The sequence below is a fragment of the Panthera uncia genome, chromosome C2 (genome assembly GCF_023721935.1).
Source record: "Panthera uncia isolate 11264 chromosome C2, Puncia_PCG_1.0, whole genome shotgun sequence".
Taxonomy (NCBI): Eukaryota; Metazoa; Chordata; class Mammalia; order Carnivora; family Felidae; genus Panthera; species Panthera uncia.
Genome location: NC_064810.1, coordinates 146,186,731 through 146,214,410, shown reverse-complemented (window position 1 = coordinate 146,214,410; position 27,680 = coordinate 146,186,731). Strand labels below are relative to the sequence as shown.

Genomic DNA, 27,680 nt, shown 5'->3' with positions numbered 1-27,680 from the left:
CCCCCCCCTCTTTCTCTCTCTCCCTCTGTGCCCTCCCCTGTTCGCACGCTCTCTCTTTGCCTCTCAAATAAAACTAAAAACAAACCAAAAAATTATGTGCCTTTCTTCAGATCTAATAAATCTATGGCACTGAGCCTTCCAGAGATCCTGGCCATGAAGCTCTCTCATATCACAGAGCATCTCAGGATAAACTTGGCAGCCCAGAGATCATCTTCTGTGGTGGATTCTTTGCCTCCTGGATAAGGGCCAGGCTCTTTTATGGCATGGGGTGTGAAGGCCAGGGCCATCTTGGTGTACAATTACATAGAACATGGTGTGAGTAGTGCCCCCTGGAGCTGTGTGATGATGCGGCCTTCATCTGCCCCTGCCCCTCCAGCTTTATCCCTTGAATTTTGAGTTCCACCCACATTGAACCTTTTTAGAGTTTTCTTGCTCCTGCTTTCCCTGCCTTTCTGACTAAATAAACATCCCCTCAAACCTTGTTATAAACAACAGCTGGTTATTAACCAACCTATTTACACATCGCACCCCAAATAATTTTAAAATTGGCTCTACCCATACCAATACTGTCAACACATCTACTAAATAAGATTGACTTTGTGCGGCTCTTAGAATGTTCTTAGAATGTTATCTCGTTGAGTGTGTAGAGGTGTTGTGTGCAAGAGATTTTGATGATTTCTTTTCTTCTTCTGAGTGCTAATGTTACTCATTTGCTCTGTGATTGTGTTCTTTTCCTTCTGTTTACAAGCAATGTTAGTCTCCTGTCTTCATTGACTTAATTTTCAGATGGTGTAAAATGTTAACATGACCTGGAGTCCAAAGCATAGGAACAGGTGCACCCAGAGACAGCACTTTACTTTCATCCTGTTCCTACCTACCCCCAAAGGTAACCGGTTTTTGGTTGTTAGTTCATCCTGTGTTTCTTTTTATTAAAATAAACAGCTACTCATATGTGAGTGTTTTATTTCCTCTTTTTTCTTGTACAAAAAGTAGTAACCTTTTATGCCTTCATTTTTGCATTTAGCAGTATGTTCCGGAGACTATTCCATAATCCGTCTATGGAGATCTTCCTCATAGATTTTTTTTTTTCTTTACTGCTGTGTAGGGTTCCATTGTTTGGTCGGACAAACTCCTAATATATAAAGAGGTTGCTTCTAATGTTTCACTCTTATAGTTCATGTCACGATGAATAACTTCGTGGGATTTTTTAAACGTTCTATGTTTTGCATATATCTTGTTCAGTTTAGTGCAGAGTGTTTTATTTTGCTGTCCTATATTTTGCTCTTGTCTTCTACCTGGTTATTGTTCATGGATGTGAAGGCTGTTGATTTTTGTGCTACTGTATTCTATTTTACCATTGAATATTATAGAATACTATATTTTACTATTTCTATTGAGTTTTGTTATTATTCCTCGTGGTTTTTCTAGATATATAATCTGATCATCTATAAAGACATCATTTTACTTCTTCTTTTCTCACTCTTATGCTAATTGTTCTGTTGTCTAATTGTGTTAGGTAACACCCCCAACACACTGTTACATGGGAGTAGAAAGAGCCAGTGCCCAACTTTGCTCCTAACCTCACTGGGAATGTTGATGAGGTTTCTCCACCTAGTAAGATAAGATGTTGACCTGTGTGTGTGTGTGTGTGTGTGTGTGTGTGTGTGGTTAAGGCAGTATCCATCAATTCCTACTTTATAGATTGTTTTTTATTAGATATAGGTTGTTGAACTATATTGAAGTTTTTTAGCATTTATAGAGATGACCACTTTCTCCTCAGATCTAGTAATCTGGTGGATTATATTAATGGATTTTTAAATGTTGAACAATTCCTGGAATAGATCCCATGATGTGTGTGTGTGTGTGTGTGTGTGTGTGTGTGTGTGTGTTTAATGTTTATTCATTTTTTGAGAGACAGAGTGTGAGTGGAGGAGGGACAGAGAGAGAGGGAGACACAGAATCTGAAGCAGGCTCTGGGCTCCGAGCTGTCAGCACAGAGCCCGACGCGGGGCTCGAACTCACAAACTGTGAGATCATGACCTGAGCCGAAGTCGGACACTTAACCGACTGAGCCACCCAGGTGCCCCATATATATATATTTTAAATGTGGCACTGGATCTTATTTGCCCACATTATGTTAAGATTTTTTTGTTGCTGTTAATGAGTTAGATTCGCCTCTGGTTTATACTTTTTGTGCTGTATTTCTCTGGTGTAGCTGTCATGTTATATTTGCTTCATAAACAGAAATGGATTTTTTTTTTCATTTCCTGTGCCCTGGAACAATTTAAATATACTTGGGATTATCTGGTTTTTGAAGGACTAATAGACTTCCCCTGTGAAATTCGGACTGGAAATTGAATAGTAGAGTTTGATGGAGAAAATTTTCATTATGTGGAGCTTAAGGATTTCTTTAAAAACTTCTATGTTGGGTTATATATTCTCGAAGTGTAAACAATAAGCGAACCAGTAATTTATCTAAAACCAATTCCTTTTCCAGAGATTGGAATTTGGCAAAATGATGGAAAAAAGGAGATCTGCCAAGATTGGGATCATTCTTTATTATCGGCAAACCTATTTCAGGGGCGCCTGGGTGGCACAGTCAGTTAAGAGTCTGACTCTTGATTTTGGCTCAGGTCATGATCTCATGGTTTGTGAGTTGGAGCCCCGCATCGGGCTTTGCACTTTCAGCATGGAGCCTGCCTGGGATTCTCTGTCTTCTTCTCTCTGCCCCTCCTCCACTCATGCTTGCACACGCTCTCTCTCTCCCTCAAAATAAATAAATACACATTAAAAAAAAAAAAGCAACACACTTTATTAGGGAAAAAAAGGCAAACCTGTCCCAGAGCATCCTTTGTTATTATATAACATGCCAGCAGAGGCCGGGCAGATAACATAGAGGGGCCAGCCGGCTGGGGGTCAGGTACCAGGAAGTGTTGGGGACGACAGCAAACAGAGGATGCCTGCTCTCTAGCTCTTGACCAAGTGCCACTTCTCAGGAATGTGAATCTGATGTTGCCAGATCTCCAAATTTATCGAGAGGCTGAGAAATCCAGATTTTTTTTTAATGTGAAAACTTTTGACTCTGAACACTTGGCAATTAGTTGAAAAATTAACAACACGGTGCAGGCCAAATGTGATACGGCTGTGCAAATGTGACCCCATCGGTTCTCCCGAGGCCACGTGGGTGGTGAAGGTTTGAAGTTGTGCGTAAGCTGTCGTGCTGGGGTCTGCTGTAAAACTTGCATTTATGATGAGGAAGCTCTGGGTGTGTTAGACCCACCTAGGCCATGGAGGGATGCCACCTGGTTGTCCTGGGAAGGTGACAGAGAGGGAAAGGGGTAGCCTAACTTGGGAAAGCGAAGTGTGTGGGTACTGATCCTTCCTACCCCGAGCAAGGGCATGAGCAGTGCAGCATTCGTGCCTCTGTGGGACCTCCATGGTTGGCACCCTTAGGGGGCAGTGCTTGGTGGGGACCAGCAGTGCACCAACACTTTGCTTGGAGATGACTCAGTCCTCCCTGCCTCCCACACATCCAGTTCCCTCTTTTTTCCCCTTCTTTTTTTTTTCCCCTTCTTTTTTTTTTCCTGTGCGTTTCCTCTTTTTATTTCCTGTCTAGCTACTGCCTCCATATGTTGTGGTTATCAAGGCCCGTTCACCCTAAGGAGATCTTACCACCCCCTGACACTACGTGAGGACTGCAAGCCAGCTGTCAGTATTCATTCAGTGTGGACGTGCTGTTTGACCAACTCCCCAGCAGCAAGCAGCCCTGTTAAGTTCAATGAGAAAGACTAATTAGGTGCTTTTTCTGGGGGAAAAAAAAACAAACAAAAAAACAAACGTGTTTCCTTTAGTCCCTCAGTAGCTATGGTCTCTGGCCTCACTGCTTTCTGGGATGTTCTTATACAGAAACTTTTGGCTTCTATTGTCAATAGCATGCATTCCTAATTATTTGTGCTACTTCTTGAGTAATCCCAAAGTCTGCTTTGGATTACTTACTAAAAGTGGATGATAAAAATTGAGCCATGGCTTCCCAGTTCTGTGGAGATGCCTGCATCAGTGCTTTGTGGAATATTTCTTCTTTGCCAGCAAGATGGTGTAAGTACAGAATCTGATTTTTAATGTGGACCAATCACTTGTCTCTTGGGGGATTATTTAGAATTAATAAAATCGAGAATAGGATATTTTTGTGTGTATGTGCCTAAGTATGAATTGTTAGCTGAAGGAACTTTTTCATGTGGTGCAATTTGTCTAGAGAATTCGGGGGTTAGGGGCTTTATTAATTATGGCTAAGCGTATTTTATTAAAAAGAACAATCTCTGAAGCTGATTAGCTCCGTCCGAGCTGAGAACTGTTTCTTCTCCGTTGATCCTACAGTGAAGTCAGAATAGTGACAGCTTCTGTTACCATAGCTGCGGAATCTGTTTTCAAAAACACAAGGCTATGATTTCACTATAGTTTAGTGCACATTGAGAAGCTGATATGGAAATGGAAATGAAGCCTTATTTAAAAATACCATTGAAAACAAAAATTTCCTGTCCTCCTTTGATGCTTAGATGAGAATTTTTTTTTTCTTTTTCAAGCTTTCAAGTTTTGTGGGTCTATTTCAGAAGCTGACCTTGATTCTGTCATTCAGGAAGCCCCTCCAACATCCCCTTCTCATTTCCTAATATGACCGATGACTCAGTGGAAATCCATTGTACTTTAGAGTCATTGCAGTTGTGATTAGCCGGTCATGTAGTTGTAATTAAGTCAGAAGGTGGGGTTGGTTATATTCAGTTGGACGAGCCATCTAATTCTTTCTACAAATTCATGGAGCTTTTTACTGTGTTCCAGGCACTGAGGACACAGCAATGAACAGAATAGGCAGAAGTGAGGCTTTATTTTAATCAATTTCTGTCCATATGATATAAGGCATAGAATATAAACCATGTGTACTTGAACTTTATATATAGCTTGCTTATAGGAAAATGCCTGTTGAAATAGGGTTCCCATTTCCCCAACAGGTTAACGCCCTCTTGGGGGAGCTGTCACTGAGCAAGTGCTTTATGCGCTCAGAGTGCATTTGACTTTACTGTAACATATTATCTCATTTAATCCTTATCACAGCCCTGCACAGTAAGGTACTCTTATTACATTCCATTTGATAGATGAGAGAACTGAGGCTTGTAGAGGCTGACTAACTTTAGCTTGCCCAGCCTCACACAGTGACTAATGGTGACTTTTCAGAGGGGCTGGGCTTGTAGTGGAAGGTGCTTTGGAAATGCATTTGTTCCTGTGGTATTTTTGTGGCTGCGGTGAGGAAATGTACTGATATCCAGGCTGTTCAAAAGTTGTGGGCATCTAGGATGTTGCGGTGGTGCTAAAGGTCATCCAGCCATTGAGAGGTGACAGTCCAGCCTGTCGTGTGGGCGGACGCCCAGGTACCTAATGAGGAGGGGTAGCACAGGACCGTTGGGGGTAGTTCTGTGGGTGGGGAAGGGGCACGAGGCTGGGATGCCTAGAAGATGAAATATTCTCTTACTGTATTTGCACGCGTCTCGCTTTTATTAAAACAGACACCCTGTTTTCTGCACCCTGTTTTGCCGTCTGCCATTTTCCCACTCAGTCTTTCCTGAGCATCTTGCCTTGACCAGCATGCGTTTGTCTGCACCGACATTAGAAATGGTGTTACAGCGAGGCGTGTACAGATGTGTTATGTGGTTGGGCCATGCTTGATTGAATTGAAACCCGTGTTATTGGACGCTTTCATTTTCCAGCTGTTGTCTGTTACGCAGTGCTAAGAAGAGGAAAGTTAACTATACAGCAGTTAGGGTTTTTTTCTCAGGAAATACTTGTAGAAGTGGATTGCTTTTGATGCGTGCCCCTGGGCACGAGTTAGCTCATTATCTGCACCATCGTCAGCAGGGTAGACTAAAACTAGGGGAAAAAAAGCGGGCCTGTTTGATAGGTAACAAGATAGTGTCTCATGTTTTAATTGCCATTTCTTTGATTTTTGTGTGTGTGATTTTTCTTCTGAAAATGATTACTGCATCTTCTTTAATAATGATTCATACGTAAGTAAGCATTTTCTTTGGGGATTTTAACATTTTTTTTTTCAGGGTAAAAGGATCTTCATGATTTTTTTTTGTTTGTTTGTTTTTTTGTTTTTAAATTTTTTTTTAATGTTTATTTATTTTTGAGACAGAGACAGAGCATGAACGGGGGAGGGTCAGAGAGAGGGAGACACAGAATCCAAAACAGGCTCCAGGCTCCGAGCTGTCAGCACAGAACCCGACGCGGGGCCTGAACCCACGGACCGCAAGATCATGACCCGAGCCGAAGTCGGACGCCCAACCGACTGAGCCACCCAGGCGCCCCATCTTTGAATGCATTTGTCTCGAAACTGACATGATCTTATAATATTAATTCTCTTTCATGCAGGATTGCTCTCTTTATGTCCCGACTGTTGTGGAGAGTTTCAGATCTGTGTAAGTGGTAAGAGAAGAATACCATGAACAAAGCTGATGTTTGCCTTATACATTGATTGCGTTTGTCGTGTTCTGCAGTGGTGAACGGGCTTGGATTCAATACCATCCCACCGCCGGGATCTTGGACCGTGGGCGAGTTCCTTCCAGCCCCAGTTTCCCCATCAGCAACTTGAGCAGGGCCACGATGCAGGCCTCACAGGCTCCTGTGGGTTCTATGTCCGCACTCCTGGGGGTGACGCACCCAGCCCCGGCCAGGCACGTGGTCACTGGGCAATCACCAGGAGCCGTTTATACTCCTTTCCTTGTTGGAGTCATTACGATTCTTTTAAAAGGCAGCCTCCTCCCAGGGAGTGAGTGCAGTTACAGCCAGGACCTAAGGAGGGGTCGGGCGCAGAGAACTGCACCCTTCTCTCCTCACCTCCCACCCTTGTCCCACATTCCTGGGCCTCCTTCCCACTCCGGTTATTATGTTACTTTGTCCTGGAGCGTGACAGTTTGGCAGCTGCTGTTCTTGGCCAGGCAGGGTTGATTACTAGTTCAGGCCTGTATATCGAGAGGGCAGCTGAGGCCTCGTGTGCTGGGATCTCAGCTCTCTTCCCTCCCACGTTTTTGCTCCCCAGAGAGCCCCATGCCCCTTCGTGTGACAGTGCATGCATTTGGGCTCCAGGGCTTCCTGATGTAGGACATCTGGCTCTCCTCAGGGGACGTTTCCTCTTCCGAGCAGCAGCCCTTCAGCCCGGAATCTCGGAGATTGCCAATAAGCCACCCCACGGTGATTTTGGCTGAGGTTACCACCCTCGCCACCCTTCCTGGCTTTGGCCAGCCTGCAGAACTCCCGCTGTCCTGGGCATGTGAGGGGATTTCTGCTGCAGTTTTGGATTTTCTAATTGGAGTTTGAGTGGGGCTGGGCACTTAGAACCGCTTCTGTCCTGCCTGCCACCTGTCAGGCTGGCCTCGCGCTCCCCGGCCAGCAGGATAAAGTGTCGGAAGGCCACTCTTTGTCCTGAGTTGGTCTGGGAGTGCAGAGCGACCCTGTTGTGCTGGGGAAGGCCCCCCCCCCCCCGCCCCCCGCAGAGCAACATGCTAGGTTACCATTCCTCCCCTGGGAGCGCCGTCTCTGAGCGACCCACAGCTACGTCTTGAATGTTTTCTCCAGCTTTTAGGGGGTCTCAGGTGACACGTATCTGTGCTGGGTCCTGGCAGCTGATCTCACTGAACTCGCTTTGTGCTGGAAGGTGCAGAAAGAAAGGGTCCTCTGCGGACCAAAGGGGAGAGTCAGGCTGTAGGCGAGGCTCTGCAGCTCAGCCTCCCAGGCCGGTCCCCTTTTGCAGGAGAGGGAGCTATTTCTGGCATGTTATAAATCTGTTGCCGTCGGCTCCGGCTCGGGGAGCTGGGGGAGCTGGGACTGTTACGTAAGGCTGTCAGCGCTCGGCCTTTTATTCCCTTTCCTTCCTTCTGGGAGCTAGGGCCGGGCTTACAGGAGGCAGCGTGGCTGGGCATTTCTGTTCTCTCCTTTGCAGCAGGGTTATTTTTGGAAACTGGGGGATATGGTCACGTGACAGTGGTTTTCATTCAGGAGCCCTGATCGATTAATCGAGTCTGTCCTTCATAGCATTGACTGGGGACATGTGTCAGTAGGTTTGCTTCTGACCTAAGCAAGGTTTCGAAAAGACAAGACTGAGTTACAGGACAAAACAATTTTTTCTCCAATTGCCTTGATTTAGGGACATTTTCTTTGAGTCATTCTTGATTTTCTTTTATTTTTTAAAAAATGTTTATTTTTGAGAGAGAGCGTGCGCAAGCAAGCAGGGAAGGGGCAGAGAGAGAGGGAGACAGGATCTGAAGCGGTCTCTGCGTGAGAGCTCTATGCGGGGCTCGAACTCACGAATCGCAAGATCGTGACCTGAGCCGAAGTTGGACGCTTAACCTACTGAACCACCCTGGCGCCCCTTGATTTTCTTTTATAAACTTTTGGGGATGCACTTTTTTTGGAACTGGAGAACGGTACAGCCTTGAAAATGGCATTTATTTCCTCTGTGTGTGTGTGTGTGTGTGTGTGTGTGTGTGTGTGTGTGTGTATGTGTGTATGAGAATGTGGGATAGTAGATGCCAGGGAGGACAGACACGCATGATGGGCACTTGAGAGCCACCCACATTCCACACCTTCGGTTAGCCTGGTAGAAACCGTGACGGTACGTGCCTGCAGTCCCCAGCTGTCCCCAGTCCTGGCCTCTCCCTTTCCAGGGCCCCTTTCCAGGGCTCTCATGGGAGTCCTTGAGACCATATGGCATCTCCTTTCCTGTACGTTTGGGTCCCCCTGATGTGGCTCTGACTTTCTGGCGGTGGTGGCCGACACTGCCTTCTCCAAATATTCTTTCTCTTGCTGTGGGTTGTCGCACTTGCCCTCTCCCAGGATGCCCCTACCCTTTGTGGTGCGGCATAGCAGTTGTTGAGATTTTTGCGTTTGTTAGAAATGCTTCCCAGTCCTGCTCCTCCTGTTATCTGAGAGAAAACTTTGAGCAAGGCACTTAACCAGGCCCCACCACTGCCTCACTAAACGAGAACCGCTCTACCAGGCTCCCTCTGGCGTAGGTTTGTTTTCACGGGACAAACGGCTTCAGGCGTGTGAAAGCTGGCAGTGAGCTGTGTCGTCCCATCGGGCCGACCGGTGGCTGCTTCTTGGTGGCCTCGCTCTTTCTCCCACATGACACCATCACCGCAGAACCCCTCCTCATCCTCCAGCTGTTCTGCTCGTGCGTGATGTTTTTCCACCACTTAGCTGCTGTGCGGTTATTTAAGGAGCTGGCCCTGCTGATGGGAGGGGCAGAAGGCTCAAACGAGGCAGGGAGGAAGCGATAAGACGGAGAAGTAGGGGAGGAGCGGACCAGCGGGGTTGCCCCTCGGCCGCCTGCCAACCCAGCCTGGCCCAGGAGGTCAGACCCCACCTTGGGCTGGCGGAGGGTGTGCGCGTGCTTATTTCTTGTGCGGAATCGAGTGGTTTCGTTGGGGTCTTCACTCTGAGTTCCTTCGCCCCTGTTACGGCGGGAGCATGGTCTGGAGAGACAGGGGACAGATGTAGGAGAATGGTCAGCGGTGAGAGATCGTGTGGGATATGATTCTCCACTTTACTGAACGACACAGCCACACGGGATTACTCACAACTGTAATAGAGCAGCGTCTTTGGGGCCGTTCAGATCCCGGGCAAGTTATTTAATCTCTCCGAGCCTGTTCCCCTCCTGTAAAAAGAAGATACTGATATTACTTTTATAGGTTGTGAGCCCTAAGGGAGGTCATGCATGTAAATTACTAAGTCCAGTGTCAGGCCTGTGGCTCATTTTACAATGACAGGAGTGTGGAGGCTGTCTGCATTTTGAAATAGCACACGTAGGTCTCACTGCCTTCTGAGCACACACTTTGCTCAGAGAAGCAGCTATAGTATGGCAAGAAAAAGAATAGCCTTGGCCAGAGAGCGGGGCAAGCCAGGCCCCAGCCGCACCTTAGTGTCCTTTGTGAGTGAGTCGGTCTCTGGGGTATGTCCGGGTCCAGGAGTGCATGCGTTGCGGCCACAGCCTACAAATTACCTGGCCTCGTGTGCTTATTCTTTCTTTTTTTTTTTTAAATGTTTATTTTTGAAAGAGAGAGTGGGAGAGAGAGACGGAGTGCAAGTGGGGGATGGACAGACAGAGGGAGAAACAGAATCCAGAGTAGGCTCTAGGCTCTGAGCTGTCAACACAGAGCCTGGCCGGGGCTCGAACTCCTGGCCCACGAGATTATGACCTGAGCTGAAGTCGGACGCATGACCGACGGAGCCACCCGGGCGCTTCTGGTAATCTTACTCTTGAGAGAGAAACTGTGTTGTAAACTTAACTGTGCCTCTGCTCTTTGTTCAGGTGCTCATGCTTAGGGTCCCTTCCTAGGCCTGGCAGGCCATCTGCTTTCATTGTGTCTGCTTCTTCTGGCTACTTGAGAACCAGTTGGTGGCACCCACATTTTACAGATGAGAGATATCTTGGAACCCGACCAAGGATTGCAGTCAGTAGGTGGTGGCAGAGCTGGGACTAATCCCAGGCCTGTTTGGTCTCCAGTGTTGGGTCTAAAAATCATCTTCCTGTGGGGCCAAAAAGGTGTGGGTGGCTGTGAGCTGACTGGTTTGCCTTCTCGCCAGGCTTGGGGCAACGTGGCGGGGGGGGGGGGGGCTCCTGAGGTGTCCTTTGCCTTCAGAACCAAAGGCCCTTGTGGGAGGGAAAATTCTAAAGTTGTTCCCTCAGGATTGCTGTCTCCTGGTTAATCAAGCACTAACCTAGGTACTGCCACAAAGGGGCTTTCCGTTGGAATTAAGGTTATTGGTCACATGATTTAATTTAAGACAGGGAGATTGTCTTGGCTTATCTGACTGTAATCACAGGAGCCCTTAGAGGCAGAAAAGGAAGATGGAAGAGGAAGCTATAAAGATGTGGAGGAAGGGGAAGATAGGTTCTAGGTAAGAGGATTCAGTGTGCTCGGAGATGTGGGGGGCACAGACGAGGACCAAAGAGGGGCCCCTGGGAGCGCATGGAGAGTGTGACAAAGAACTCAGGCTTGCTAGCAGCAAAGACTGGCTCCCAGCGACAGCCCAGCAAGGAAACGAGGATCTCATTCCTGCCAACACAAGGAACAGATTTCAACCGACAGCCTGAATAAGTTTGGATACAGGTGCTTCCCCAGAGGGCCAGGAAGGAGAGCGGAGCCCTGCCGTACCTTGCCTGGAGCCCAGGGAGGCCCAGGTCACATTGCTAACCTGTAAAGCTGTGAGTTCATGAATGGGTGTCATTTCAGACCACCAAATTTGCGGCAGTTTGTCACAGCAGCGGTAGAGGACTGATACAACCCTGATGAACCATTAGTCCCTTTTTGAAAACTTTGGCTGTACGTGGACCTATCTGTTTAGAGCTGCTTAACTGTGACAGTAAGTCACAGTCCCCAGATAGATTGGATGCCTCTGCCTGGGGGTGGGGGGCGGGGGGAAAGCCTTGAAAGCTCAGATCCCTGGCTGGCCATGGAGGGGGTCACCTTGTACTGGCTTCTCCTTGTCACCTGTTGGGCCACCAACCTGGAGCTGTGTTCTGGTTTTCTCCTGTCAACTTCTGAGTTTGTCCTGGTGGAAGCTTCTTGTCTGGCCCTTGGGAGACACGGTGATTTGTGTTCACGGAGGGCACTATTACTTGGCTGTCCTGCCAGAGGTCCCCTGTGTGTGGGTGGGGGAGGGTTCATGGTGATAGCCCAAGGGGTGCGGGGGGAAGGGCTGCCGAGGACACAGAAGCCTTCCCATAACTTCCTGTGCTTTTGGGGCTCCTGGTGTGGCTTAGCTGCAGGGGGGCTGGCTGGTTCATGCTCGCCCAAGTCCTTCCGTTCTCCGGATGACGCATCTGAGGCCCACAGAAGCGACACCACCTCAGTGTCCTACGGCTCCTTCGTTTCTAGTTCAGGTTCCCAAAGATCACCCGCGGGACGAGGAGGCACTTGCACACGTGTACTTTGTCAGCACCAAACTTGAGTAAGACCAGCGGCCTGTCACGTCCTCTCACCGCCAGGGGGGCCGGATCGTTGACCACAGGTTGAGCAGAAGAGTGAGGCGGCAGGAGGCCGGAGAATTCTCTCAGCTCGAATGCAAAGCCGCCTCCGTGTGTACTTTCTCCGACTTCTTTTCCCGGCACCTCTTTTGCTGAAAAATTGACCAGGTTGCAGAATTTCTCACTCCTCTGCTAGGAAAAATCCCTCCTTCCCGCGGGCCCCGCAAGCAGAATTCAGGCAGTGAAACAGAGGCGCTTTCATGGCTCGGGACCATCCACTCTCGCTTCTCTTAAGCCGTATTTGTTTCCGCTGCCTCAAAGAGGCCTTTTGCTTGATGTGCCAGGGTTCGCTGGAGCCAGAGAGCACCCAGGGCTGCGGCTGCTTTGTTCCTGAACCCCGTGAAGCCTCAGAAATGCCTCCGTACGTTAGACGGAGGGGAAGGCAAGAGACCGGGTGCCAGGAATTGTTTTCACATTGGGTTTCCGTCACTCGTCGGGATTGCTGGCTCTGTGACCTTCGGAAAGTTACTGAACCTCTCTGAGCGTTCCTTTCCTTCACTGTAAAATGGGGCTGGTCACGGTACCCCTGCAAAGAGGGAGGTGGGGGTGGTGGGTGGTGCAACTTAGAGCTTCCAGAGTGCTCCCGACACAGTGCCTGGCACACATTATGAGCTCCCGATGGAAGTTGATACTGTTAAGAATTTGCAGACGGTTGCGATATGCACTGCCTTGTAGAATACCGGTGTTCAAAACTGTGCACATTTAGGAACATTAAATTCCCATAAATAAATAACGGGGGAGGGGCCATTTGAGAGTTTGTCAACCTGCAAGGTTTCCTGTGTGCTTAGCATGGTGCTGGATATTTTCGTCGCATCCCTGTCTGTAATCTGTTTAACAGTCTGAGAGATGTGGGCATTGTTCCCCCAGAGAGGAGGGGTCCGAGGCTCTGAGGCCTACAGGAGCTTATCTCTGGCCCCTTCTCCCCAGATGATGCTCTGGGGTTGTTGGGGCCACGTGCTGAAGCTGGGTGGCCTCCTGTGCAGTGGCTGCTTGCCTTCTCAGTTTGCTTGGTTGGCTGGCTCTGTTTCTGATCCTTGAGCTCTTACGGATCCAGAACTATCTGCAGAAAACTGCATGATGAATAAAAACACGGATAAACACTTGTTCTGGGAAGATTGATCTTGAAGCATTAGGGTGTCTCTCCCAGCACTGCTCACCGGGTGGCACCTTGGGGAAGGAGGAAGAGTCGTCGCCCCTGTCCCACCACCCCCAAGACGCGCTATGACTTTCTTCAAGCTAGAAACTGGCTGAGGGATTCACAAACAGCCTTTGAGCAGTTTATAAATGAGAATTCCTGATTGCTGGATTCCGGATGGGTCATCTTACACGAGCTCACGTTTGCTGTATATTGGTCAGTAATGGAAGGGATGCAGTGGGGTTCAGTTAGAGCCATCATGGAGAGCCCTGGGGGTGTGGTCCTCATCCCTGGGACAGCTCGGGAGTGCTTCACAAGGTTTCCCTTTGATTTCTGTTAGTCTTCAAGGTTAGCATTTGGACTTGTAATTTCTAATTCGGGAGTTTGGATCCTTTGGTTCCTGTGGATCATAGAACCATAACTTGTTGGCTTCAGGAGATCCTTAACATCATTGGGACCAACGCACATTTTTTTTTTTTGTTGTTATTGTTTATTCTGCAAATATTAACTTAGTACCCAGCAGGTGCCAGGACCGGCCCAGGCTTTCAGGATGCTCACGGTGTGTAGGAGAGATGTGTCCCAGACGAGTGATGATGAAGGCATGGTGATGTGTGACACACAGGGAGGCTTTCCCAAAGTGAAATCCGTGAAGTAAATGCCTCATAAGCAGGGATCACGTGGAGAAAGGTTTCGCAGTGAAAAAGGGTCGGAAATGCCGGCATATGAGTATCATGGTGGAACCAAGGAAGGCGCCAGAATCTGCGAGCCTGTGATTATTTTGAGAGTGTTGTTTTGATACTTGATTGTTTTGAGAGTGCCACACCTGGCAGGGAGGTTTGTGGTGGATTATCTCATCTTACAGAATTCATTGGTTTGGGTGGACTGTAATTTGTAACCGTTTTTGTATCAATCGTTTAGGTTGTTTTCCACTTGATTTTAAGGGGCTAACGATTGGTCTTTTCATTTCAAGAAGGGCTCCCCAGCCCAGTGAAGTATCATGCAGCCTTAAAAAAGAATGAAATTCCAACACATGCCACAATGTGGATAAACCTTGAGGATATTATGCTAAGTGACATAAGCCAGTTGCAAAAAAGGCAAGTACGGTATGGTTCCACTCACATGAGGTACTTAGAGTAGCGAATTCATAAACTAGAAAGTAGATGGTGGTGGGGGCACTTGAGCGGCTCGGTTAAACGTCCAACTCCTGATTTCGGCCCAGGTCGTGATCTCACGGTTCATGAGTGTGAGCCCCACGTCGGGCTCTGCACTGATGGCGTGGAGCCTGCTTGGACTTCTCTCTCCCCCTGTCTCTCTGCCCCTCCCCTGCTCTATCTCAAAATAAATAAACATTAAAGAAAAAAACAAAAACCAAAGTAGACGGTGGTTGCCAGGTTCTGGAAGGAAGCATTCTGTGGATTGGTTGCACAACAGTGTGAGTGTCCTTAAGGACTCCTGAACTTTACACTTAAAAATGGTTAAGAGGAGAAACCCATGGGGGAGGGGAAGGAAAAAAAAAAAAAAGAGGTTAGAGTGCGAAAGAGCCAAAGCATAAGAGACTCTTAAAAACTGAGAACAGGGGCGCCTGGGTGGCTCAGTCGGTTGAGCGGCTGACTTCGGCTCAGGTCATGATCTCACGGTCCGTGAGTTCGAGCCCCGCGTCGGGCTCTGTGCTGACAGCTCAGAGCCTGGAGCCTGTTTCCGATTCTGTGTCTCCCTCTCTCTCTGCCCCTCCCCCGTTCATGCTCTGTCTCTCTCTGTCTCAAAAATAAATAAACGCTAAAAAAAAAATTAAAAAAAAAAAAACTGAGAACAAACTGAGGGCTGATGGGGGGTGTGAGGGAGGGGGTGGGTGGGTGATGGGTATTGAGGAGGGCACCTTTTGGGATGAGCACTGGGTGTTGTATGGAAACCAATTTGACAATTAACTTCATATATTGAAAAAAAATAAAAATAAAAATGGTTAAGAGGGCATATTTTATGTTGTGTGGGTTTTACTTGTACCACAACAAAATAAAAATACCATAGCCTAAAAAGTTAATGTGGTTAGAATTAAAATTCACAAATTGTGCGACGGGATGTACCTCAAGTGTGCTTCGCGTGTGAATGCACACGCCTTTGGACTTGATTATTTTCACTGGGGTTTGAGATGAGAAAACAAATTGGAGTAGTTCCATTCTAGTTAGAGAAGGAGAGGGAGGCCTCTCAAGCTTCTGAAGGCTCTGCCAGCTGCAGCATATAATGTGGGTATTTTGTACTTCAGAACGGTCGCCTGTGTTGTGATGCATGAGCGAGCATTTGCTGAGGTGTCCAAAATAGGTTTAAAAAAAAAAAAAAATTTTTTTTTTTTAACATTTATTTATTTTTGAGAGACAGAGACAGAGCGTGAGTAAGGGAGAGACAGAGACAGAATCTGAAGCAGGCTCCAGGCCCTGAGCTGTCAGCACAGAGCCTGACGCGGGGCTCGAACCCACAAACCATGAGATCATGACCTGAGCCGAAGTTGGACGCTCAACCGACTGAGCCACCCAGGCGCCCCCAAGATAGGTTTTTTAAGAAAGTGTTTATACTTGAACTATTCGTTTTATAACTGTATGTTTCTGGGGTGAGCGTATGACCGCTGTAAATCCAAGTAGAGGTGGCAGGAGGCAGGACAGTAGCCTGTAGGGCTAGTCATCGGGATTTAAGCCAGTTCCCTGACCTGGCGGGCCATGAAACAAAAGTTGTGTAATCCATGGCTGAAGTCCTTTTCAAGAAATCTGTATGTTTGAGACCCTTTGTTTAAAAAATACACACACACACTTTGATTCAAACAGCATTTTCTTAGCTTTCAGCAGAACAGTGGCATTTTGCAAAAGGAGAAAGTAGTTCAAACTTCTGTGTTAGGATCAGACAGAATGCATCTGAGTGCGGATTACAGAAGGTTTGAGTGAGGGTTCAGTCCGTGATGAAGAATTCCTTCCCTCTCTGAAACTTCCTTTCCACAGCTGCCTGCTTGCCTTCTCTGTGGCAGAAATGTGATTGACCCCTGCTCTCTGTAGCACGTGGGGCTGTTCTTGGCATTTCGCGGTGATAAACATCCTGGGCCACATCCACCCGAGCCGAAGGGCCATATACAGTTAGCCAGGCTGTCCTTCCGGATTTATGACCACCCCTCCCACCTTCCCACCACAGGTAATACATAAAACTGGGGGTTTCTTAAAACTCTTGCCAACTTCAACCTTGTTATAATTTTTAAATCTTTGTCAGCCTGATTAAGACTTTTTTCTGGGGGGGTTGGCGTCTGGGTGGCTCAGTCAGTTAAGTGTCCAACTCTTGGTTTCCACTTGGGTCATGATATCATGATATCACAGATATCATGATATCATGATATCACAGAGATCATGATATCATGATATCACAGAGCCCCATATCGGGCTCTGTGCTGAAAGTATGGAATCTGCTTGGGATTCTCTCTCTGTCCTTCTCTCTCTGTCTCTCAACAATAAATAAAAACTTAAAAAAAGAAAAAGATTTTGGGTGTGGGGGGAGGATCATGGCTAAGGTTCCTTAATATGCTTGGTGTGTGTGTGTGTGTGTTTGTATTTCTTTTTGGGGACTGGAGAGAATCTTTATATCCTTTGACCATTTTTTTCTTTTGAGCACTTTGCTTCAGGTTTGTGAATCACGTACATTATTTACGCATCAATTCTAAGTGTCTCTGGTTTAATTTCACTGCCATTCTTAATGTGGCTTGTTTTCCTTACCTTCAAGTTCTTTTTCTTGGCCTTTTCATTAGTGGGAGCCCATAAGGTGTGGTCAACACACCTGGCTGGAGCTCCCCAGGCTTATCAGGGGTCAGATCTTTAAGTTTTTAAATCTCTGACAATGTCTTTCTGTTGTCTTTGCACGGAACAGTAGCTTGACTGATTCACTGGTCACTTCTGGAGGTCTCCTGGTCTGCCTCCTCCGGCCTCTGCTGCCCAGAATGTTTGTAGGGCTCTGCTTGGGTATTCTAGGCTTTTTCTTAACAGGCGTCTTATCCGTTTGTCTGTATTTGAATCACTGACTGGCTGTTACAATCCAGTTCTCTCTCTGGTTGCCTTTCACTTTTCACCAGGGATATCCAGGCTTCCCTCCTCCTTCCCAGTTTATATTTGTGTGTTCATTTTTTTTTTTTAATTTGGAAAGCAGTGTTAATTGAAGCATTTGGAGGTAAAGTCTCATAATAGTAAAAATGGTGAAGGGGAATGTGAAAAGCGTTCTGCTGTAGTACAGCTTCCAGCCGGCAGGCACCGAGCGAGGGTGCACGGAACGAATGGTCCTCGGAATTGGGCGCGTGGTGTGGTGAAGTTCTCTATAGGAAGAGAGCTACCTGGGGACGCCGTGGTCGAGGGAGATGCCCCAGAGGGAAAAAAGGGTGGGAGGGAGGGGCTTTCTTGTCACTAATTACAAAGCCCCAAAATGCATGGGAACAGTGTAATACACAGCAACAGATTGCAGCCTTCTTCCTCTGCCTGTCTGGAGAGCCCGGCTTGGCCTGTCCAGGGCCCCACTCAGGGGACACTCCTCGGGCCTTAGCGCTGGGAGCTGCTGTGTGCCCCACCCCAGGGGAGGGAACCAGGCCAAGATGTCACAACCAGGTTGCGTCTGGTGTCCTTGGGCTGGGTCCAGGCAGGTGGCAGCCAGGGACAGCTGGCAGAGGGACAGAGGGGCCACAGGCAGGCCCCACCCAGACCCCCAATTGCTGTGTGGCTGCATAAGTCCTCTGTGTGTGTTCATTTTAATGAAGGCTGAATTCATTAATATAGAGACTCTTGGTGTATTGTGGTAAATAACCTCTTGTTGAAGGAAAAGGTCACAGGGCTGTAGTTTTTGTTCAGAACTCACTGTACCATGTTGGGTGAGATATCTGTTAACTTTCCCCTCTTTTTGTTTTCTTTCTTATTAAAAAAAAAAAAAAAGAACTGTAAGTACATTATGTACTGGAGCAGTAATTCTCAAACTTTCCTGGTTCCAGGACCCCTTAAAAATCATTGAGGATCCCCAAGAGCTTTTGTTCATGTGTGTTATATTGATTCACATCTATTGTATTAGAAATCAAAACAAAAATTCAAGCCACAGGGATACAGAAGTACACATTCCACTAAAAAGCCTTCGGGGCAAAGATGTCACCACACATCATATGGTCTCTGGAAAACTCCATTGTGCATCCGTGAGAGTATGAGAGTGGACTACTTTGACCTTGTGTGTGGACCCTTCACACTGGCCTCAGGGAACCCCAGGGGTTCTCGGGTCACACTTTGAGAACTGCCGCGCTAAAGCATTTCTGCAATTGACTGCAGTTCTCTTATCAAAGTCGGGGAACCTGCTTGGAAATACCTTGGCTTGAAGAAAACGCTTTTCAGGACTTGTGATCTGAGCCCACATCATCTCAGGGCCCTTATTTTTTATTTTTTTATTTTTATTTTTTTCAGAGACTCGACTAACTCTGCCCTTCTCTCTCGATTGTCCTATAGATTCCCTGTAAGGAGCCCCCGCTGGTGTGCCAGACCTACTGGGGCCTGTCCACCCAACTGCCCCAGACTCCGGCAGCGGGGCCCCCGATGGCAGTGGGTACCTCCCCGTGAAACCTGCCAAGCTGGACGCCACAGCTCCGCACGACGACACTTTGGCCAACTCCGTGCCCCCTTTGGAGGTGTGCAACCATGCAGTCCTAGCCTGCAGCCCGGGCATCCCTGAGGAGCACTATGTAAGCGAGGCTGTAGAAGATGCTCCCAGCTGCAGAGGGTACCGGGATGCCTGCACCATCACCGGTAAGGGGGCCTTTCCTGCCAGGGAGGGACGGTGGCCTCAGTCAGTGAGGACTGGGGGAGGGCGTGGCTGCAGGAGTGCGTTGGGTGAGGTGTGAGGGGCCCAGGAGGAGAAGTCTGAGTGCAAAGAGTCTGAGCTGTGGGATTTTGAGACCTGCCGTCTAGAACCAACGTGAGATGAAGACAGTGCCTCGTAGAATTGCCGTGAAGGTTCAGGATGGGAATTTTGAACCCCCAGCAGCACGCGTGGCCCGTAGCGATGCTCAGCGTAGTTTGGTGCCGCTCCCTCTCTCTCTGACGCTCAGTTTCTGATTCACACATAAGGACAGGCGTGATGGAAATAGCACACAGCTGGGTGCTGGGATGCAAACATGGGGAACTGCTTTCCGCACCCTTTGTATACCGCCAAGGTTTGTGCCCATATCGCTCCTTATGGATGCCTGCGTCAGTCACGTCTTCCCCGTGTCCCAGGAGCAGAGCAGCGTTAACCGTACGAGAGCTCTCGCTGGCTCCTTTTCCCCAAAGGGGTCATCGAGACCAGGGCTTGGAGCCGGTGCAGGCAAGGGCTCTGAACAGAGATGGCGTAGGATGGTGTGTGGAACAGCAGCAAGGGGCATCGTTAGAGTTAAGTCCAGATGCGTTCATATCAAAGTTTGCCCCAGTTCTCATTCTGTCTGCAGTGTTTACTTTTCTTCCCGTTTGAAATAATGCCCGATGACAGCTTAAAATGTGCAGATTTGCTTCCAGTAGCTTTTCATGGCTCTATCTCACGTTAAGCATGAAGGACCTCCCATGTGTCAGGAGTGTCCTGAGTGTAGAGGGACGCTGAGATGGCCCAGGAGCCCAGCCTGGGTGCCTAGCCCTCGTGCTGAACTCTGGCCCCGTAAGTGGCCCTCTGTCTACTCTTCCTCCAAATCCCACCCCTGCGTGCCCACCTGCGGAAGGAAGGACACATTTCTGACATCTCCTTTCTGTCTACATCTGCTGTTTTCCCTTGCTCCTGGATCTCTGCTATCAGCACAGAGACATGCTGTGATCTCTCCCTTTGTAAAGATAATCCTTCTTGGCTCTACTTTCCCCACAGGCGGTGCCCATAGCTGCCTCTCTGCTTCTCAGCGAGCTGACTGCATTTTCTCTTCTGTTCTCACCTGGGTCCAGGCTGCGACCCCACCATTTCCTCAGCACCGATGGCCTCGTCCAGTGCAGGGGTCCGTCCTTAGCCTTCAGGATTTAACACTGCCGACCACTCCCTCCTCCTGGAAATCTGGTCCCTTGGCTTTGGTCTTGATTCTTCTGTTCTCCTACCTTGCTGGCTGCTCCTCCCAAGCCTGGGGATGTTGGGGGGCCCGGGGCTCAGTCCTTGCTCTCCCATAAACACCTGTGCCCCAAGTGCCCTCCCCCAGTCTTCAGGATTTAAAACCTGCCCTGTGCTGACCACCGTCTAGCTGCTGTCTTCAGACTCAACCTCTCCCCTGGAGGCCAGACATGATGGTCCGAGTCCACATCTCACCTCTTCACCTTCACCTCTTCACATCTGTGGGCATCTCAAACTCAAACAACCAAAAATGAACTGGTTTCCACCTCCGCCTGCTTTTCCAGTGGTCTGCCTTGGCTTTGTAAATGGTGCTTCTGGCTTTCCAGTTGCCCAGGCCAAATGCCTTGGAGGCATTTGTATTTCTTTCACACCTCAGTTTGCTGGGAAGTCTGTTGGCTCTGTCTTCCGTGTGTCCAGAACTGGACCGTCTCTGAGCAGCTCCACAGCATCTACCCTGGTCTAGGCCACCTCCATCTCACGTCTGGATTATTCCAGGGGGCTCCTAATTGGGCCTCCCGCTTCCCTGCTTGCTTTTGTGCAGTCTCTTCCCACCGAAGAGTCTTTTTACACATGTCGTATGGTTTAACCCTTCTGCTCCAAACCTCCAGCAGGCTTCTGATTGAGGCCTGTGAGGTCTAAGGGACAGGACTTTCCTGTCCCTTTGACTCTTGTCTGTGCCCACTCCATCCCAGAGACACTGGCCTCCTTTCTAATCCTTGGACTCGCCAAGAATGTGCTGCCTCAGGGCCTTTGTCCTTGCTGTTGCCTGGCACCTGGATCACCTTACGCCCCGATGGCCTCATGATTCCCTCTTCACTTTCTCCAAATGGCATTTCATTAGAGACCTTTTTGTGACCGCTTTACAGGAAGACTGGTCCCACCCCTCCCTTTTCCCTTCTCCCTTTCCTGCCTTTTCTTCTTCCCCCGACTTAGTCATGAGCTACATGGGTTTGTATTTTGAGGGCAAGGACTTTGTGCAGCCCTGAATCCCAGTGGCTGAAATAGCACCACCTCATGTGGCCAGAGCCCAATAAGTGGGGTCTGTTATCCCCTTTTTACAGGTAAAGAAACTAAGTCACGAGAGGTTCGGTATCCTGCCTAAGATCCCTGAGCTCTGAGGGGTGAGATTTGCATGCAGGTCGTGACCCCGAGGCAGGTGTTCTCGGCCACCCAGGCATACAGTGCAGCGGGGTCGACAGATGAGCTGGTGCAAACTGTGTACTGTGGTGAACACAGTGATCGGCACGGGCACGTGGGAACCCGGTAACGGGGTGCCTGGCCGAGCCTTGGAGGGGAATGTTTGGGGGAGGACCCAGAGGGCTTCCCGGAGGAGGCAACGCCCCAGCTGCGTTTGTGCAAACACGTGAACTAGCCCCTGGGCTCCCGGTGGCATCTGTGCCCGTTGAAATCCAGGCAACATCCAGCCCGTGGAAATGGTGTCGCTTTCTCTGAACGTGACGACCGAGGACGGAGAAACGCCAGAGCGCGTGCTGCTGAAGCTTCAGACCCTGCGGGGCGTGGTGGCGGAGGCTCTTGCCGGGACACGGTGGCAGGCGCCGTGGGACGGCTGAGAAGCAGAGCTCAGCGCTGTCACGTGAGCAGGAGGCTTAGTGAACAGGAGGGAAACGCCGGCCCCGTTCCACGTTCGAGGTGCTGGCTGATGCACGACACACACGCTCAGGCTGACGTCTTTCTAGATGCTCACTGTGAGGAGGACACACAGTGGGAAAACCCTCGGGGAGACCTGGAGTGTCCCCAAGAATGCATCTGTGGCTCCCAGGGCTCTTCCACGTGTGGCCCTGGGAGCCTGCGAAATGTACTCCGCCCCCGGCTGCCGAGACGAACAGCAGACTTTTTGTTCCTCTCTAATTTTTGGGCAAAGCCAGCCACCGGCCACGAAGCTCTGCTCCCCTGTGCCGCCCCCGCCCCTCGACTTAGGGATATCACATTTTTGGGCGCGTCATTTTGTCTTGGGGGCGGTTCGACACGATGAGCCGATAGGGTGGCTGGGCTGCCTGGGGTTACGTAACCCATTGTACTTCCAGAACTGCTCACGGTCTTAGGATTTGCCCCAACAAGCAGACTGAGAAAACTGCTGAGGAGGGCGCAGGAGGGTGGCTGTGCCGAGGTCCTGCCCGAGCCGGGTTCTCATGGAGGATCCGTCTTCTCTCTGAGTTGCCTTTGGGGTCGATTCCTGCACATGGCGTTGGTATGTCAGTTCAGGCAGCCCGTCAGGGCCCAGCCTCTGCCAGCACTCTCCCAGGGCAAGCTCACCCGGACAGACTCGTGTGGTAAGTTGTCTGCTGGGCTTGTCTGCTCTTTGTTTCCTTTGTGGTGTGGCCGGAGAGGAGAGAAGACCGCAGGAGAAGTAGTTTCTCTCCTGCTCTGTTCTGCTTGGCAGGTCGTCCTTGGGTGTGTGGTGGGGAAATCACAATATTGAATCATGGAAGGGCAGCGCTGAGGGTCCTTAGAGGCTGTTCCTCCCTCGTCCCCTCATCCCGGCTCAAGGGAGGCAGTGACACGGGGCCATGAGGGCCAGGTCGGAGCTGGGACCAGGCCTCCCAGACCCCCACCACCTTCCCCCTTGTGGTTCTTTGCAGCAGCCGAACAGGAAGGGTCTCCGAGGCCCTCCTGGCCTCTCCAGCTCTTCAGTTTTCTTAATCCTGTGTCTTGATCCTGGTTTCTCAGAGCCTCCACTGGCATCTGGCTCAGCAAGGACTTTTTTGAAAGGTGAAGAACAGAGTTAGTGTCTCCTTTTCTCCTTCTCTCTTTTCTGCCTTTAGTTTTTTTTGTTTTTGTATTTTTCCTTCCTTGACTAAACGTGTTTGGCTCTGTATCTCTGATCCACACCCCGGTGATGGAGAGCTTGCGAATCATTGCTGCTGTGGCTCGTCTCCCCTGCCGTGGGGCTGGTCCGAGTGCGATAGTCGGTGAGTGTCCAGTCTGCGTGCTGTTACAAGAGCTGTCTGGGCCCAAACCCAGTCAACTCCTGAGAGGCAAGCCCCTCTTGTCCTGTTCAAATCGGCTCAGGTCTCAGGACGTGTAGGAGTTTGGATGAGAGATTGTGGGGTGCTGTGAGTGTGTGTGTGTGTGTGGGGGGGGGGGGCTGTGTAAAACGTCTTTACGCATGTTCAGTAATTCTGTTCAACTAACAGCTATCCAAGGCCAGCTTTTTGCTGGGGTCCATCATGACAACCGGCTCTGTCTTAGAGCACTGGAGGTGGGAAGAGGTGTAAGTGACCCGTGACGGCCCCACGAGAATTGCTCTGGCTCTGCTTATGGAGCAGCCCTGCCCAGGTGTCCCTCCCCATCACAGGGCCATGCTTTAGGATTTGTTCCTTTTCTGTCACTGGTCTAAGCCATCAAACTCAGTGGTTTATCCTCTGAAAACATGCCCAAATAAAATAGGATGGACGTCTTTTATCAACGAAGTTTAAGGTCTTGCTAATCAATTCCTATCTAGTATAAGATTCTTCATGTGTTTTCCATGGAAAATGTATAACCTGAATGGTACTTACTTGGCTGAATGAAGCAAAAAAGATTGGACAGTGAAATATCCCTTCTTGCATAGGGTGAGGAAAATGTGAAATAGAATCTAGAGAATTATACATTTTCTCTAAACTCAGAAGTTGGAACTATTCTTTTCTCCTTCTTAGTGGAATGTGGTCTGTTTAACGGTTGGTTTCTGCACATGGAATTCAGGACGAGGGCCTCTTACGCTGATATTCTAGAGCTAACGTTTAATTTTTAGCAAAACACGAAAACATTCACATCTGTCTTTTAAACATGCTATAAATTATTTTGCAGCGATCTTGCTTCCCCTCAGTCTCTCATCATTAGGTGAGTGGGTAGAATATTTGTCACACAGGGTGTTTGACATATACTGTAAAATGTAGGTAAACTGATCAGTGGGATTCTTAGCGGGAAGCTGTAGTTTCAGGTGCTTGATATGCTTTACCTTCCTAATTGCTTTCTCTTATGAATTTGAAACAAGTTTTTAATGTATCCAATGTATTCCTGGTAGTCTTTGCCCACCTTAAACCATTTTAAGAAGCTGGCAAATAGTTTAAATTATATTAAAACAATTAGGGGTGCCTGGGTGGCTCAGTTGGTTGAGCTTCTGACTTCGGGTCAGGTCATGATCTCACGGTTCATGGGTTCAAGCCCCGCGTTGGGCCCTGTGCTGACAGGTCAGAGCCTGGAGCCTGTTTCGGATTCTGTGTCTCCCTCTCTCTTTGCTCCTCCCCCACTCATGCTCTGTCTCTCTCTGTCTCTCAAAGATGAATAAACGTTAAAAAAAAAAAAGCAAACTTTAAAACAACTAAAGAGTGATCTTCTTATTTATCAGGCGTGCTTTGCAAGGGCTTCGGAATATCCATCCCAGTGCAAATAGCATTCCTAATGGTTTTCCCTTAGATGCTAAGTTTTTGTAATGGATTTACATTAATTTGACTTCCGGGTATCAGAGTGAGGATCTCTTCATACACGCTTTGTGAAGGTGTCCTCTCTTCGATGTGACCAGACCAGGGTTCAGGGGTGTTTGCTGGCTAAGGGTCCAGGTGTCAGCCTCTGGCCTCAGCCTCCTGTTTCCCGCTGTGGCCGAGGTCCTCTGTGAGGGCTCTCCAGGGATTTGGGGAGAGAGGGTTCAGGGTATGTTGCTGCCAGGAGCAGGCCTTGCGGCTAGATTCGGATGTTCCCCCGTCTGCACTGTTTAGTGGTGACCCTGGGACTCATGGCCCCGAGAGACTTGTCTGATCTCTGATCGCTTATCTGGTGTGACCACTGACAGATTTGAGCCCTTCAAACTGAAACTGCCATGAGCTGGAACTTTATAGCTGTAATTAGACCCGGAAGAGATCAAATGTCGTAAATCTTATATTAGTCAGTGCTCTGCAGAGAAACAGAACCAACAGGATATACATCCATAAAGAGGTTTATTATGAGGAATTGACTCACACAATTATGGGCTGATAAGTCCCAAGATCTGCAGTCAGCAAGCTGGAGACCCAGGAGAGTGGTGTGGTTCCAGGCCAAAGACCAGCAGCTTGCAACCTAGAAAGAGAGCGTGTTGCAGTTTGAGTCCAAGGACAGGGAAAAAGTTGATGTCAGCTCGAAGGCAGTCGGGCGGGAAGAATTTTCTTACTCCAGGGAGATCTCTTAGTTCTATTCAGGCCTTCACCGGGTTGGACCAGGCCCACCCACACTAAGGAGGGCAGTCTGCTTTACTCAGTCTACTGATTTAAGTTTTTATCTCATCCAAAAATACCCTCACGGAAACGCCTGGCATAACGTTTGGCAAAATACGTGGGCACCTGTGGCTCAGTCAGGTTGACAGGTAGCCATCACAAATGCTAACAAAGGCTGACACTTACCGAGTAGTTGCTCTGTGCCTGGCAAGGCTTCAGGCACTGCTGCGGAAGCTCATTTTGTCCTCAGCACAGCCCTGCCAGGGGGAGGAGGGTACTGTTATCACCCCTACCTTTAAGGAGGTGCAGAATGGACTGGCTTGCCCTCTTCTGGAAAATAGCAGCCCTTGGGGTTCAGACCCAGCAGTGTTGTTTGCTGACCCTATTTAAGTTAACTTCCTTCATTGTGAAATTAAAAAAAAAATTTTCGTTTAACCAGGGTTTTACATTATAAATCCCATATATGCAAGTGGTAAAGCTTGGATTGTACCAAAGCTTATCAATGTAGAATAACATTCTATCATCTATATAGTTAAACCACTCTAAGAAAAAAATCATACCAAGAATTGTTCTCTAAATTCTTTTTTTAAAAAACACAAATGGGGGCGCCTGGGTGGCTCAGTTGGTTAAGCGTCCGACTTCGGCTCAGGTCACGATCTCACGGTCCGTGGGTTCGAGCCCCGCGTCGGGCTCTGGGCTGATGGCTCAGAGCCTGGAGCCTGCTTCCAATACTGTGTCTCACTCTGACCCTCTCCCGTTCATGCTCTGTCTCTCTCTGTCTCAAAAATAAATAAACATTAAAAAAAAATTAAAAAAAAACACAAATGGGGAAATTATTCTTCAAAACAAAACACAAAAGGCCCATACCGTAAACTCTGCTCTGCATTTTTAAAAAGTTGACACCATTTCTTATGATGGTTTCATTACAGTACCTATATAATATTGCCTTTTTCTTTAAAAATTTTTTTTTTCAACGTTTTTTTTATTTATTTTTGGGACAGAGAGAGACAGAGCATGAACGGGGGAGCGGCAGAGAGAGAGGGAGACACAGAATCGGAAACAGGCTCCAGGCTCCGAGCCATCAGCCCAGAGCCTGACGCGCGGGGCTCAAACTCACGGACCGCGAGATCGTGACCTGGCTGAAGTCGGACGCTTAACCGACTGCGCCACCCAGGCGCCCCAACCTTTTTCTTTAAAATAGCTACAAAGTCTCCTGTTATCTGGAATTATCCTGATGCATTTTTTTTAAGTTTATTTATTTGAGAGAGATACAGAGCAAGCAGGGGAGGGGCAGAGAGAGAGGGAGAGAGAAAAAATCCCAAGCAGGCTCCACTCTGTCAGTGTAGGGCCCGATGTGAGGCCAGAACTCACGAACAGTGATCATGACCTGAGCCGAAACCAAGAGTCGGATGCTTAACCGACTGAGCCACTCAGGCGCCCTCCTTATTCATTTTTTTAATCCAGCATTTCTCAGATGTAATGTTCCTTTTTTAACAGAAACTTTTTAATTCCTTCTTTATTAATTGGAAATTAGTAGATCACGAATCCTTGTCAACACAATAAAAACAACAACAACAACAACAACAACAGTATAGTGCCTGGCTGTAACGTAAACGAGAAGCTAAAGCAAACTGATGAACGAGTAGGCTCCATAGCTCAGGGGTGAAAGCACTGGTCTTGTAAAACAAACTGACGTGACCTGGAGTTTGGCCGTGACCGCGTGCACGTGGCCTCATTAGGGGCAGTCAGGTCCTGCCCCTTGTGGGTGGAATGGCCGAGGGGCGCCTGGGTGGCTCGGTCAAACATCCAAGTCTTGACTTCAGTGAGGTCACAATCTCACGTTTTGTGGAATCGAGCCCGGGGTTGGGTTCCGTGCTGACAGTGCAGAGCCTGCTTGGGATTCTCTCTCTCTCCCTCTTTCTCTGCTCCTCCCCTGCTTGTGTTGGACGTCTGCTCTCTCTCTTAAAATAAATGAACAACAACAAAAAAGAAAAAAGCCGTGAAGGTTGTGGCTGCTGAGGCAGCTGACCATATGCTGGTCACGTAAGGTCCAAACAAGAGGCAGTGTTTGGAGCAGACGCCTCTTGGTGGAAGCTTTCAGTTATTTCCAGTGTTTGTGTTTTCATAGTGCTCCAAGGAACATTCTTGCATGTGTATCTTTTGGGTCACTTAACCAGGA

General features: G+C 48.6%; 2 protein-coding genes across 6 annotated transcripts in view; both read left to right on the top strand.

Moving 5' to 3' along the window:
- The window catches only part of LOC125921668 (serine/arginine repetitive matrix protein 1-like), a 76,703-nt gene extending 54,817 nt beyond the window's left edge, over nucleotides 1–21,886 (top strand). Inside the window, exons 3-4 of the mRNA XM_049629229.1 lie at nucleotides 18,707–18,885; nucleotides 21,729–21,886. Coding sequence (XP_049485186.1) covers nucleotides 18,707–18,885; nucleotides 21,729–21,886 — 337 coding nt within the window. The remainder of the gene's footprint in view (nucleotides 1–18,706; nucleotides 18,886–21,728) is intronic.
- The window catches only part of TRAK1 (trafficking kinesin protein 1), a 158,550-nt gene continuing 149,613 nt past the window's right edge, over nucleotides 18,744–27,680 (top strand). For 3 of the 5 annotated variants that reach the window (XM_049629941.1, XM_049629940.1, XM_049629942.1), the window contains exon 1: nucleotides 22,346–22,606. In XM_049629941.1, the coding sequence (XP_049485898.1) occupies nucleotides 22,516–22,606 (91 nt within the window). In that variant the 5' untranslated portion in view covers nucleotides 22,346–22,515. Of the gene's footprint in view, nucleotides 19,004–22,345; nucleotides 22,607–27,680 lie in introns of those variants that run through there. The other 2 variants (XM_049629937.1, XM_049629936.1) reach the window with 1 other exon arrangement.